Source organism: Anomalospiza imberbis, chromosome 18 (assembly GCF_031753505.1).
Source record: "Anomalospiza imberbis isolate Cuckoo-Finch-1a 21T00152 chromosome 18, ASM3175350v1, whole genome shotgun sequence".
NCBI lineage: Eukaryota > Metazoa > Chordata > Aves > Passeriformes > Viduidae > Anomalospiza > Anomalospiza imberbis.
The window spans coordinates 8,801,990-8,815,202 of record NC_089698.1 but is presented as its reverse complement, the minus strand read 5'-3'; the positions used below and the strand labels follow the sequence as shown (position 1 = coordinate 8,815,202).

The window sequence follows — 13,213 nt, the reverse complement described above, 5'->3', positions numbered from 1 at the left end:
TATATAGCACTTGGAAACACACTCACCTCCATGGCCACATTACCCATGGCTGGGTCCAAGCAGAGGAGGAGGACAAGCAGGAAGAGGCTCTCACTCTTCTGGCTGGGACACCAGGGGTGATCAGGGCCATGGTAACTCCCAGCACAGGAAAAGGGAGCCACAGGCCCACTGTTGCCGCAGCGGGGCACCCTCGGGTGCTGCCTGCAGCTGCTCAGGCACAACATGGAGCAGCATCTGTGCCTGTGTGGCAGTTCCTGCTATGGGATTTATGCTGTACTCCAGCAGGTCCCCTCTGTGCTGCTCACAGGGAGACAGCCCTGCCCTGCCCATGCCAGCCAGGCCCCTGGTGCCCTGGGCACCTTGGGGACAGCATAGTCAGGGACAGGGAGGGTCTGGGGGAGAGGGAATTTCCTGTGGTGCAGCCACTCTTTTTTGGGTTGGGACTGCCAAAGACAGCCATGATCCCTGTGACCTGAGTCAGAGCAGGACTGACCAGAAGCTGCCCCGGCTCTGGCTAATGAGCACCAGCACACTGGGCTCATGATCAGCTAATGGGGAGGCATTGCTGGACCCCGGGGCTCAGTGCTGGCCCGCTCCCATTGTTCTGGGGTGTGAATGCCTGGGAAGAGCAAAGGTCTTGGTCTTGAATGGTGGATCTCAGCTGTCAGAAGAAGAGCCAGGGCACAAAAGCAGGAGATCAAGGGGGTATTTTACAGGCCTGGAACACCCATGGGAGGGAAAAATGCCAAAAATTAGTTGGGGAATGGTGGAGCTTGGCATTGTTCCAGTCCCATCACTGGGAGCTGCAGGTACTCCTGTATGCCCGTGCCACAGCACCCAGCTCTCCCTTAGGCACTGCAGCCACTCAGCCTGGTGTGGGGACAGGGGAGTCAATGCTGGTGGGTTTCAGGCTCAGAGCTGGGGGGTGTCTCTGCTTTGGGACTGGGGACAAGCCCTGCTGCATCTGGGGTGGTGGGGCTGGGTGTGGAGCAGGAGGGATGTGCGGAGAGAGGCACGGGCAGGATCCGGCCGTGACCGCAGGGTCGGATTTGCATGGAGGGGACGTGTCCTGGGCGGGCAGGGGCTTAAAAGGGAGTCCGGGTCCAGGGCACAGCCCCATCATTCTGGGGACTCTGCGCTGGTGGGATTGAACCATGGCCTGGGCCCCTCTTCTCTTCGTGGTGCTCGCCCACAGCACAGGTGCCATGGCCAGACTCACTGTGCCTGCACTGGGCCTTTGGGCACAGGGACCACATCCTGCTGCCCAGGCAGGCCTGTGCTCCTGGGACACTGACTGACTCCCGTCTTCTCCCCTCTCTTCTCTCCCTCTCCAGGTTCCCTGGTCCAGGCAGCGCTGACCCAGCCACCCAAGGTGTCGGCCAAGGTGGGAGAAACCGTCAGGATCACCTGCTCTGGTAGCAGCTACAGCTATGGCTGGTACCAGCAGAAGGTCCCTGGCAGTGCCCCTGTCACTCTGATCTACTGGAATGACAACAGACCCTCGGACATCCCTTCGCGATTCACCGGATCCAGGTCCGGCTCCACGGGCACGTTAACCATCACTGGGGTCCAAGCCGAGGACGAGGCTGTCTATTTCTGTGGTAGCTATGACAGCAGCAGTACTGCTGCACCGTGACACAGAGCAGTGGGGAAGTGGTACAAAAACCTCCTGCCTCAGCTTACCCTTGGAGCCCCAAGACTGTGCTCATCCTCTGTCATTTGAGGAAGTTATGACCTCCCAGCAATGCTGCCATGGCCCATGGTATCCCTTGTATGTGCATGTAGGCAGATTTGTCCTTCCACTGTTCCCTTGACCAGAGGGGGCCGTGCTCCAGGTCACTGGCTGACCCTCATCTTCTTTTCTCCCTCCTCTCCCTCTCCATGTTCCCTGGTCCAGATAGTGCTCTGTCAGCTCTACTCGATGTCAGCCTTGTGAGAAAAAACCATCAAGGTCATCTGCTCTAGGGATGGCAGCAGCTGTGACCGGTACCAGCCCAAGTTTCCTGGCTGTGTCCCTGTCATTAGGATCTACTACAATGACTTGGGACCACCAGACATCCCTTTGCAAGTCTCCAGATCCCAGACCGGCTCTGGGAGCACAGTAACCATCTCTGGTGTCCAAGCCCAGGACAAGGCTGTCTGTTAATGTGGTGTCTACCAAAATGGCAGTGATGATGTTACCAAGGTGAAACGGAGCAATGGCGAAGGGATAAAAAGTCTTCCTGCCAAGGCAGGGGCCTCTTAGGAGTCTCTGCTGTCCCTGTTTGGTAGGGCAGGTCCCTGGCACAACCCTGCCTTTTCCTGCCCTGTGGTGAATGTGGCTGTTCCCAGTGACACAGCTCCACCCTTACAGCCCTTTCCTTATCATTTGTGGATGAGAGTGGGTAGGATAGAATTGAACAGACCATTTCAGATGGAAGAGGCCTTCAATGATCACACAGTCTAACAGCGTGGCCACTTCAGGGATGACAAAAATGTAGGGCATTGTCCAAGTGCCTGTATAACACTTGCAGGCCTGGGATATCATCCAGCTCTCTAGGAAATCTGTCCAGTGTTTGCCCACACTCTCAATAAAGAAATGCTGGGATGACCTCCTGTGCCTGCCTGTGCTACAGAGCTAAGATTCTGCTGGTGCCCAGGGCCCTGCTGATGCCTCCCAGGCACAGGCCGGCTGTGCCAGGAGCTTCTGGACCATCACCACAAGGGGCACAGCCCTCTGGAAACAGAGGAGTTAAAAGCAGAGCTTCTCTGCCCTCTCTCTCAGGGCTGAGCAGAGCTGTGGGCCTGATGCACCTTCATGTGCCCCCTCCATGACCATTGGCTGTGAATGGCCTCCTGCTTGCCTCATGCTGTGCACGAGGAGGCCCTGGGGCTCTGCAGTCAGTGCCTGGCATTGCCGTGTCCTCAGCCCACCACCTCATTCTGCTGCCAGCCACGTCCTCTTGCTCTGACAGGTCTCTTCATGGGGCCCTGGCCTTGAGCTCAGGCCTTGGGCTCTGTCTGAGGCAGTGACCCCTCTGTTCCATCAGGAATTTTTGGCACAGGAGCCCTTGTCCTGCAGGTCAGAGAGGGCTGTCCTGGGGCACTGACTGACACCCTTCTTCTCCCCTCTCCCTGTCTATATTTCCTGGTCCAGGCAGCATCTCAGAGTCAGCTGTCCGAGGTGTCAGCCAGCCTGGGAGAGACTTTCGAGATCTCCTGCTCTGGTGGCAATGCCAAAAGCTACTTTAGCAGCACCCTGCTGCATCCAGCACAGCCTCTGTCCTCCTCCATGCCTCTCTGCAAGGAGAGCAGGACTGAAGAGCTGAACATTGTCCCCCTCTTGTCCTCCCACAAAATGAAACCAAAACCCCATTGAAGCCTGAGAAATGCTCAGAAAGTGATCATCCACATAGAGGGCAGTGGCTTCAGCTAAATGCTTTGCATAGACAATTTCAGTCATGTTTTTTTCTTTTTTGGATAGTTTCAGACTTTGCACAAAAGCATAAACCTTCCCAGAGGCAAAGCAAACCTCTGAAAGAGAAAGTGTCTCAAACCACAAAATCTTCAAAGTGTTACCTGTTTTACAGTGACTATTTATAGAGTTCCTGTGACTCAGGAAATTCACTGACTCTGCCTCTTTCTGCAACCACTTGCACAAATCACATCATTTGAAAATCTGTGGGTTCAATTTACGTTGGTGCTATTGGCATTCAGTGGTCCAAGCTGAGCACTGAATCTGCCAGTCTGTGGGACTGGCACCACACTGGGAAAATACTTTTCAAAGAAGCAGCCGAGCCTTTACAGGGAAATTCGAAGTTAATTTATTTTAGCTGAAACCCATTCTGGCTCACCACTTCCTTGGCTATCTCAGCTCTATGTAGGCATCTCCACCTTTTGCCTTTCCATATTTTTAGGGTAAATATTAATACAAAAATACTGCCTGCAGAGACCTTCAGCTATTAGCTCCATTGCTGGTGTGGGAGCTGCACTGAAAGAGCCCGGCCAGGACCAAAACTCCACAGGTACAGCTGTGCCTACACCTTCATCCTGCTGTGCCCATCAGGACATCTGCATCCCATCACCTTCGTTCCACTGCATCCACTGGGATATTTCCATACCATCCTCTCCATCCTCCCCCATCCATGGGGTCTGGTACTCCTCTGCCATGAGGCAGGGGGTTTTTGTATGGCCCGGTGTCACTGTGTGGTGTATTCGGGCCTGGGACGATGCTGACCGTCGAAGGTGAGTCGCCAACTTCCCCTCGGCCTTTCCTTTCCCACCGCGAAATTTTGACATTTCATCGATTTTTGGTGATTTGGGGTTTTTTCTCGGACTTGGTGCGGGGCTGGGGTCTGCCGCCCGTTTGGGGCCAGGCACTAAGCCCGGCGCTGGGGGCTCTGTCTCACCCCTGCAGACTCTGACGACTCTGTGCGCACCACGGAGAATCGGGGAGTATTTTCTTAATCGAAAAGTCTTAAAATTTGTCCAGGAAACGTGTCTGAGGTCTCAGGGGGAAGGAAACTCAAGTTTAGGTCCCTAAAAGAGGTGATTTTTGCCTTTGTCAAAGAAATTTGTCAGTCTAAATTCTAAGTCCTCAATTCTTAGTCCTGAGGACTAAGTCTGTCACTCCGGGAGAGGGACAGGGGCTCTTCTGCGGGGTCCCATGGCCAGGGGTGCAGGTGCTGTGAAAGGACAGCCTGTCCTCAGCTGTGAGCAGCCCACAGTCATCCTGACTTCATGTTAAAAACGTCCCTGGAATCTTAGACAAAAGATTCCAGGGGTATCTTAAAGAGCCCATTGTCCAGGTAAGACATGTCAAAAATTGAGATTATTGTGCTGAAAATGCTGCTGGAAATGTCGTTTGTCTTTGTCTGTAATTTTTAAAAGAATTTGGTGAAAAATCCCAATTTGAACTAAATTATTTGGGGCTAAGATCAAGAAAAATGTTCTTTGACCATTTCTTCATCAAAAAGTATTTAATGATGGAGTCATCCTGGTTTTCAAATTGAGACAGAGATAGAAATAGAGGTGAAAATAGAAACAGACACACTGCACATTGGAGGAGGCAGCAGAACCACACCAGAAAGACCAAACATCTTGTTTCCATCTTCCTTTGGGTGATTTTTAGTAGTAATTTTTCTGGGACAAGAAAATGTCTGAAAGCAGAATTGGGCAGAAAACAGGATGATTTGTCTGTGAAATTTTGAGGTTTAAAAAAAATGCCATGTAAAAGGAAAGAAATGGCTTTATGGCAAAGAAATTAAGATTTATTATTTATATAAATATAGATATATAATGTATATATATAAAAAATATATAAAATAAGTCTTTTTAGATATATATGAGATACAGAAATGTATATTCATGTTAAATGCATTTTATAGAATCATACATCTATTCATATTGTATGGACTACATATGTATGTATATTGTACACTTTATATATATTATAAATTATACATACTTTATATGTATATTAGCTGTATATATCTATCATATGTAATACATATATGCACATATATGTACATATAGTGTATATAAAACATAAATACAAGCATAGATGAGACATATGTGTATGTGTACTGCACACACACACACATATATATACATTTATATATTTTTACATATATATATATCCTAAATGCCAAATGTAAATACATTACAGTTATGAGTGATAAGCTCTGGCTGTGGGGAAAGTGAGGAGTTTCTGGGTAGTGCCTGCAGGGCAGGCAGGGGCTGTGGTGGGGGACAGGGCCCTCTCTGACCCAGCACCACTCTCATCCCCTGCAGGCCAGCCCCAGGTCGCTCCCACCATCAACCTCTTCGCGCCATCCTCTGATGAGTTGTCAGAGGGCAAAGCCACCCTGGTGTGCCTGATAGAGAACTTCTACCCAAGAGATGTGACGGTGGAATGGGTGGTTGACGGCATCACCATCACCAATGGTGTGGTGACCAGCCAGACCCAGCAGCAGATCAACAGCCAGCAGCAGAGCAGCACCCGGTACGTGGCCAGCAGTTACCTGTCGCTTACTCCCACCGAATGGCAGAGTCACAATTCTGTCTCGTGCAAGGTCAGGCACGTGGCTGGAAACGTGGAGAAGACCCTGAACAGATCCGAGTGCGCCTAACCCACCCTGCCAGCCCTTTGCTGGCTCCCTCCCTCCTGTCCACTCTGGGAACAGCGGCTCCCCCCGCCGCAGATGTCTCTGCCCATGTCCGCCCGTCCCCTGCTCCTGTCCCCCCACTGTGAGTGTCACACAAATAAACACCGACACTGAACTAGTGCTGGCTCAGCATCCCTGTCTCTGTGTCCTTTCAATGTGCCCGCTGCCCACTTGCTGCCTGGCATCAGCCCAGTGGGGAGGGTGGGATGGGAACACACTTATGTGTACACACACACTCATATTGCAGAGGCTCTGTGAAGCTTCTGCTCAACCCTGGGGACCCCAGTGAAACCCCCTGGCACTGACAAGACCAGGGAATGAGCAGCCTCGGGCACAGCCAGCACTAAGCCCCCGTGCACTCACTGAACATGTAGCCCTGGCTGTGCCATCCTCAACCCTTGCTCCTGTGCCTCTGGGTGCCAGCTGCCTTGCAGGCACATGTGGCCTCTGGTGGAGGCACAGCCAGCCATGTCCCTTTGCTGCCAGGCCTGGCTCTGCCCCCCTTTCATTGTCACCCCCATACTTCCTGGAATGGGGGTCCCGGTGTAGCTGCCAGTTAAGAACAAACGCCAACCTGTCCACACACCCTGTGCCACAACAACTGGGACTCCTGCCATATGCCCTGTCCCCATCCCCAGCACAGCCCTGGGGAAGTTTCCCTGGAGCCCTGCCCATGGAAGGGGTGACAGCCATTGCTATGCTGAAAGCACCAGCACTCTGCTGTTGTCACCCCATCAGGGCAGCCAGGAGCCACTCCAGGGACAGGGGCTGGGAGCACCCGGCCACGCTGTGTGCAATTCTGGGCAAGGTGTCCCTCACCAGCCTCTTGGGAAAGGGGGGGATGGCCCCACCACATCCCCTTCCCCAGGCTGTGCTAGTGGAGTGCCTTGCTCCAGGCTTTGTGTAGCCACATGTCCCTGCAAGTGTCTTCTGGGACACAGAATCATAGAACCCTAGAATGGGGTTGGGTTGGAAGGGACCTTTAAAAGTCATCCAGTCCAAGCTCCCTGGAATGAACAGGGACATCAGCCAGGATCAGGTTGCTCAGAACCCCTTTCAGCCTGATCTTGAGTCTTTCCAGGGATGGGACATCCACAGCTTCCCTCAGCTACCTGTTTCAACACCTCCCCACTATCACAGTAAAAAGATTCTTAATTTTACCTAGCCTAAATTGACCCTTCTTTAGTTAAGAAACATTATCTCTTGTCCTATTGCATCAGGGCCTGCTAAAAGTCTGTCTTCATCTTTCCTATAAGTCCCCTTCAAGTACTGAAAGGCTGCTATAAGGTCTTGTCAGAGCTTTCTCCTCTCCAGGCTGAACAGCCACAATTCTCCTATATTTTTCTCATAGCAGAGGTGCTCCAGTGCTCTGAGATCTTTGTGGCCTCTTCTAGACTAACTCAAACAGGTCCATGTCCTTTTTGTGTTGTGGGATTCAGAGCTGGACACAGCACTGCAGATGGGGCCTCACCAGAGTGGAGTACAGGGGGAGAATCCCCTCCCTCAAACCACTGACCTCACTGCTTTTGATGCAGCCCAGGATATGTCTGGATTTTTGGGCTGCAGGTGTACATTGCCAGGTCATTATCCACTGATTGCCTCAAATCCTTTGTAGCAGGACTGTTGTCGATTCCCTCGTGCCCCAGCCTGTATTGCTATGAGAGCACAGTGCCCCTTCCCTCACGCTTTTTGTCAGGGCATGGGCAGCAGGCCACCTGAGCTTCCAAAAGGCACCTCATGCTCCAAAACAACTTCGCTGGCTTTAATCCTGCTTTATCCTCTTCCTCAGCTGGGCAGAGGAGGCCTTGCCATGGAACAGCCTCATGCATAGGGCAAACCCCCCTTCCCATCACCCTGCTCAGGAGGTCAGTCACAATGTCCCTTCCCACGTGCAGGGTGACAAGCTCATGGTTTTCACAGGAAATCCCAAATCCCGTTGCTACGGAGCAAGCCCATGTGCAGGCCAGACCCCTGGCCTGCTGCTGGCCTCAAGGAAGGAGCCAGCAGCAGAATGCTCAGCCTCCAGCAGAGCCAGGGAAAAGAAGGAAAGGCAGATGATGGAGAGATCTGTCCCACTGTGTTTCAAGATAAGCCTCTTTAACAGAGTTTCCTGAACAGAGAGGCCCCACCATGGCAGAGGTGCAGGGCTGGCTCCTGGGGGGCTACTGGGCTATGGCAGGTGGTCCTGAAGGTGAGGGTCCCTGCAGCATGGCCACATCCATGCATGCATCCATCCATTCCAGCTCACTGCTGGGGAACGTGAGCCCTGAGATGGCAGCAGCTCCTCCACACTGCCACTGATCCCCTTCCTTGCTCAAGCAAGGCTATTCCCTGGCAAACCCCTGCCTTTGGCATCTCATCCCCAGCCTTGTGGTGCTGCCAGGAGAGCTGCTGCCTGAGACTCTGCCAGCCAGAAATGCCCCAATGACCGAGACCTGCTGCCAGGGAGGATGTTCACTTCTTTTCTGCAGCAGACATCAAGCCTCAATAATTACCAGTTCCATTTGTTGAATTACCTTAGTAGTGGTTGGGGCTGCAGTGAATGACAGACAACACAGGGCCCCCATCCCAGCTATGCTGCCAGGTTTTACCCCAAAAAATGCCACATTTCTGGGGAGGGGCACGGAGGGAAGGTGTCAGGGCAATTCTTTCCCCAGGTCCTGAGATTCATCTTGACATTTCCTGAGTAAAGCCCATTCCTTGGTCACAGGACACCAACCCCAGCTTTCATGGGCTCAGTTTGGGGCATGAGCTGGGGTCTCACTTCAGCTCAGGTCTGTGTGGGCAAGGCACAGGCACATCTCTGACTCAGGGGGCCTGAAACCTCACTAATTATTGATTAAAAGATTTTGCTAAATCTTTTCCATAAGCAACAACTGTCAAGAAAAAAGCCTTATTAATTATAGATCAGTGGCCCTGGCCCCTCCAGGGCTCCCATCCTCCCCTGCTGCCTGCAACTTGGCAAATTCCCAGCCAGAGTTTTACCCTTAACAAACCTTCTACAAGGCCAGAGAGTCTCGGCTGGGACTCACAGAGGGAAGCAGGGCCTGATCCATCCCCTGGCAGGGAGGGAAGCAGTGCCTGGGAAGAGCAAGCTGGATCCACTCCCGCACCACCCTCGCTGGGGGTGTCTGGTGAGCAAATGTGCTGAGCAGAACCGAAACCTCCCTCCCCTCCCCAGCTGCAGCTCCCGCTCTCACTCTGCCGGCTCCTGCACGGCAATTTTAACAGTCATTTATTTTCTCATTTTCCCATCTTGCCAGTAATTTTAAAATGAGGGGGATCTAATTTAGTAAATGAGATGCTTCAGGAAGGCTTTAATTAGCTGCAAAGAGAAGCAGTGGATCCCATGAAGGATTGGGGCTTGGTGAGAACTGCTTTCTCAGGCTGAGGCTCCCAGATGAGGGCTTAACAAGGCTTTCAGGGGCCATTTGATAAACCCTGGGGGTTTGGACATCTTGGCCTTGGAGGGGTCCCACAGCTGAGAACAGAGTGAAGGATGCAGGAATGTTGGCAAAGGAATGTGGGACCATAGGAGCTCTTGCAACCCTCCCTCCTAAACCACTGCCACAAACCTCAAGCACAATGCTCTGCTCTGGTCCCCAAACCCTCCCTGGGTCCTCTCCATGATGACCACCTCCATTTGTGCCCCAAAAAGCAGCCCTGACTTGCTTTTTTCTATTTTTCTTTTTTTTTTTTTTTTGTACATCACTGGGTGATTTCTCCAGGCTAGGCAAGCCCCAATATCTCGTACCAGGAGAAGGTGGGGTCTCTTTTTGTGGGGACGTGGTGCGAGCAGAAAGAGTGCACCTGGAGCTGATGAAACACCTCGTCTGGAGAGGCACGGGCGGCGTGGCAGAGCCGGAGAGGAGGGCATGGGTCCCGCCTGCCCCCAGCGCAGCTGCAGCCACACAAACAGCCGTGTTCCTGGAGGCAGCAGGGCTGAAACTCGAAAGCAAGAGCAGGGTCCCAGAATAGCCCCAGCCCAGGCTGGGGGAGTGGGGCAGAGCCAGACCCACCGGGGCAGCAGTGGGAGGATGGCACAAGTCCCCTCGCTTTGGTGCCACAGCTGTGCCAAGCCCGGGTGACAGCCATGGCCTCTGCCCTGCCTGAGCCAGGGGGCTGCAGCCTCCGAGCACCGGGAGGGTGCTGCTGGCTCCTGCGCCCCATCCTGACACACGCTCCACTCACATCGTCGTCTTCTCTGAAGGACTTGGGGAAAGGCTGTGCAGAGCCCAGATTGTGCCACGCCAGCACTGGCCCCTGTTTTCCCCCAGCCAGCCCCACCGTGCAGCTGTGCGGCGGTGGGGCATCCCCTGGCTAAATTTACTCCTCAGCCACTACAGTCCCCAATCAGAAATTCTAAAGGGCCCCCCAAAAAAGGAAGTGAAACTGTCTCCAGTGAGTGCTGACGTGTGAAGGCAAGCGAGCGCCACGCGGCTGAGCCTGAGTCGGCTCAGCCCTGAGATGGTGGCCAGCTCTGTGTCCCTGCCTCACCGGGCTCTCACCCTGGGGGTCATCACCCTGTGGGGGACATCGGCCCCTGAGATGGGAGAAAGGTCTTGGGGTGGCATGATGCTGCCCAAAATTGGCAGGGTGGGTGGTGCTGGACAGGGACCCACTGGGGGCTGGTGCCAAGGCTGTGCCAAAACTCCATACCACAGCAGGGTATGTGTGCCCAGGCCGGGGTCACCCCTCCTGTCCCCTGGAGGGTCCCTGACAGGGCGCCCAGTGGGGTCTTGCCTGACAGGGTGGTCCCAGCCCTGGTGTGGGATGTCCCAGCTGCTGTACACATGTACACACACGTGTGTGCACACACGTTGCACACGTATGTGCAGATATGTGCACACTCCCCCCCTCCAGTGACCCCAGTGCATCCAGCCCCGGGCTGGGCACCACTGGCCCCACACCTGTGGGCTTTGAGGCTGGGAGAGACCCTGACACAGCTCGCATTGTGGCCTTGTCTCCCTGTGCCACCACCACAGGGGGACCAGCCTGAAGAGCTTCCTGCTGCTACCCTGCTGTCAGGTCACCCTGAATCTACTCACTCATTTACTCAATTAAACTAATCAGTCCCTGCCTGCTGCCAAGGCAGCCCCTTCTCTGGGGTCATCCCTCAGTCTGACCTGTTGCAGGGTACAGGGGCAGCCTCCAGGCTCACAAAATATGGGGCAGGTTACTCCAAGTCTGGGAAATAAATTTATAAATTAATAAAATACATGTTATAAATTAATAAAATACAAGATACAAATTATAAAATACAAGTCATGAATGACAAAATACTATCAAACATCCCATGGCAGCCCTGGGTCAAAGCCCCAGCTGAAGACAGCCAGAGAGCCCAAGACCAGGGTTTATTGCCCTGCAATTGGAAGAGAATTAAATGAAATAAATAAATGTTTCAGGCTTGTGTGGTTGAAAACACAACCTGACCATTCAAGCCCATTTGTGAAGACGAGAGCAATCATTTGCATAACTGTGTCAAAACAGCAACTGCCAGGGCACGCAGCTGGCAGGAAGTTACCCCCTGGCTGGGGGGTTATTTAGATGTGTATAAAACCACAGCAGAGCCTGGGGGAGAGCCAGTAAACAGCCCCAAAGATAAGTGCCTGGGCTTGTAAGCAGATTGTAAACAAGCTGAACCGACTCAAAAATAAACACCTTTCAGCTGCTTCAAAATATTTATTATTTCAGTTTTATTGTGGTAGGAAAATGTAATTCCCAGGAGAGCCTCAGCCTGGTCTGGGGACTCAGCAAACCTTTGTTTTCTCTCACATTTGAGGTAAAAATGTGCTGATCCCCAGTCAGGTGTGCTGATGGAGAAAGATTTGATCGCAGGGCTGGTGCTCCCTGTCTGGAGAAACATGGTAATTGAATTGCAGACCTTGTTATGACTCCCTGGGTGGGACGTTCTAGTTTAATGTTAAGAATTTCTAGGTGGGGAATGTTGGTGGCATGGTGACAACAATGTGGTGGCAGTGGTGGCCGAGAGGTGTGATGGGGTTGGCTGCCAGGGTCCACACCAGGCCCTCGGGGTTAGGCTCACCCGGTTAGGGAGGACTTTTAGCCAAATTTGCCTTTTCCCCTCTCCACAGCCAGGGTGGGCAGAGCAGACAGCGTGATGGGGAGTGGAGGAGAGCATTGGGTGCACCCTGGGGCTGGACCCTGCATCCTGCAGATGTGGTGTTCAGGGACATGGCTGGAGCTGGCAGTGTCAGTATGATCTTAGACAGTTTTTCCACCTGCAAGGGTTCTGGGTTCTTACCCCAGCCAGTGATACCCTCACCATCAGCTCCCCACCCTGGGCACATGCTGCCGGCCCCATGCCAGAGCCACAGCCCTTTCCCCTTCCTCTGCAGCCACTGTGGGGAAAAAAACACCAGGTTTAAACATTTCTGCCATGTTTTGGGCACTTTTGGCCGGACCCCCCGGGCTGGCTGTGGGCAGGGGGTGCTGATGCACATCACAGCCCCCAGCTGAGCCAGGCACGCTCACAGACAGCTGTTTTGACCGCAGCCCCGCAGCTTGGAATCAGCCCTTGCTAAAATTACAGCCCGCCAAAACCAAGAGCCCGCCAAAACCAAGAGCCCGCTTCGGCCAAACATCAGCTGGGAGCCAGGAATAGCCCTGGCCTCGCCACGCTCCACTGCCTTGGCACAAACCCTCCCGCACGTGGCACCCGAGCACCGCTGCCTGGCCGTGCCGCGGGCAGGGCAAAAGCGGGAAAAGCTGGGGTTTGGCCCCAGTTCAGCAGAGGCTCATGGGAGGGGGGGCATTGTTCCTTCCCAGGCAGCCTGGCATTCCCAGCAGAGGCACAGCACCCCCCGAGATTTCAGGTCCCAGCAGGGCTGTCCAGTGTGTGCTGAGCCTTCGGGGTGGTTTTGGTGTCCAGCTGTACAGAGGGTCTCTGCTGCCAGACCCTGCCTGGTCTGCTGCCCATTACTGTCCTCTGCTGGGGACACCACAGCCAGCCAGGATAGGTCCCACAGGTGATGGGGACCCTGTGGAGTGCCTGCTCCCAGAGCTACGGCCCAACATTTTGGTCTCCAATGCCTTTGGGGGCCACA

General features: G+C 53.5%; 1 protein-coding gene and 1 long non-coding RNA gene across 2 annotated transcripts; one reads left to right on the top strand and one right to left on the bottom strand.

Moving 5' to 3' along the window:
• The first annotated feature begins 1,045 nt into the window (after positions 1-1,045).
• LOC137484772 (immunoglobulin lambda-1 light chain-like) lies at positions 1,046-6,278 on the top strand. Its single transcript, XM_068208886.1, has 4 exons — positions 1,046-1,200; positions 1,335-1,622; positions 4,183-4,224; positions 5,773-6,278. The coding sequence occupies exons 1-4, from the start codon at positions 1,155-1,157 to the stop codon at positions 6,108-6,110; spliced, it is 714 nt and encodes a 237-aa protein (XP_068064987.1). The 5' UTR covers positions 1,046-1,154; the 3' UTR covers positions 6,111-6,278.
• LOC137484774 (uncharacterized) lies at positions 1,432-4,381 on the bottom strand. The gene is made up of 2 exons (XR_011005021.1): positions 4,183-4,381; positions 1,432-1,622 (listed from the first exon to the last, which is right to left on the bottom strand). It is a non-coding gene; the product is annotated as an uncharacterized lncRNA (long non-coding RNA).
• Positions 6,279-13,213: the final 6,935 nt, after the last annotated feature.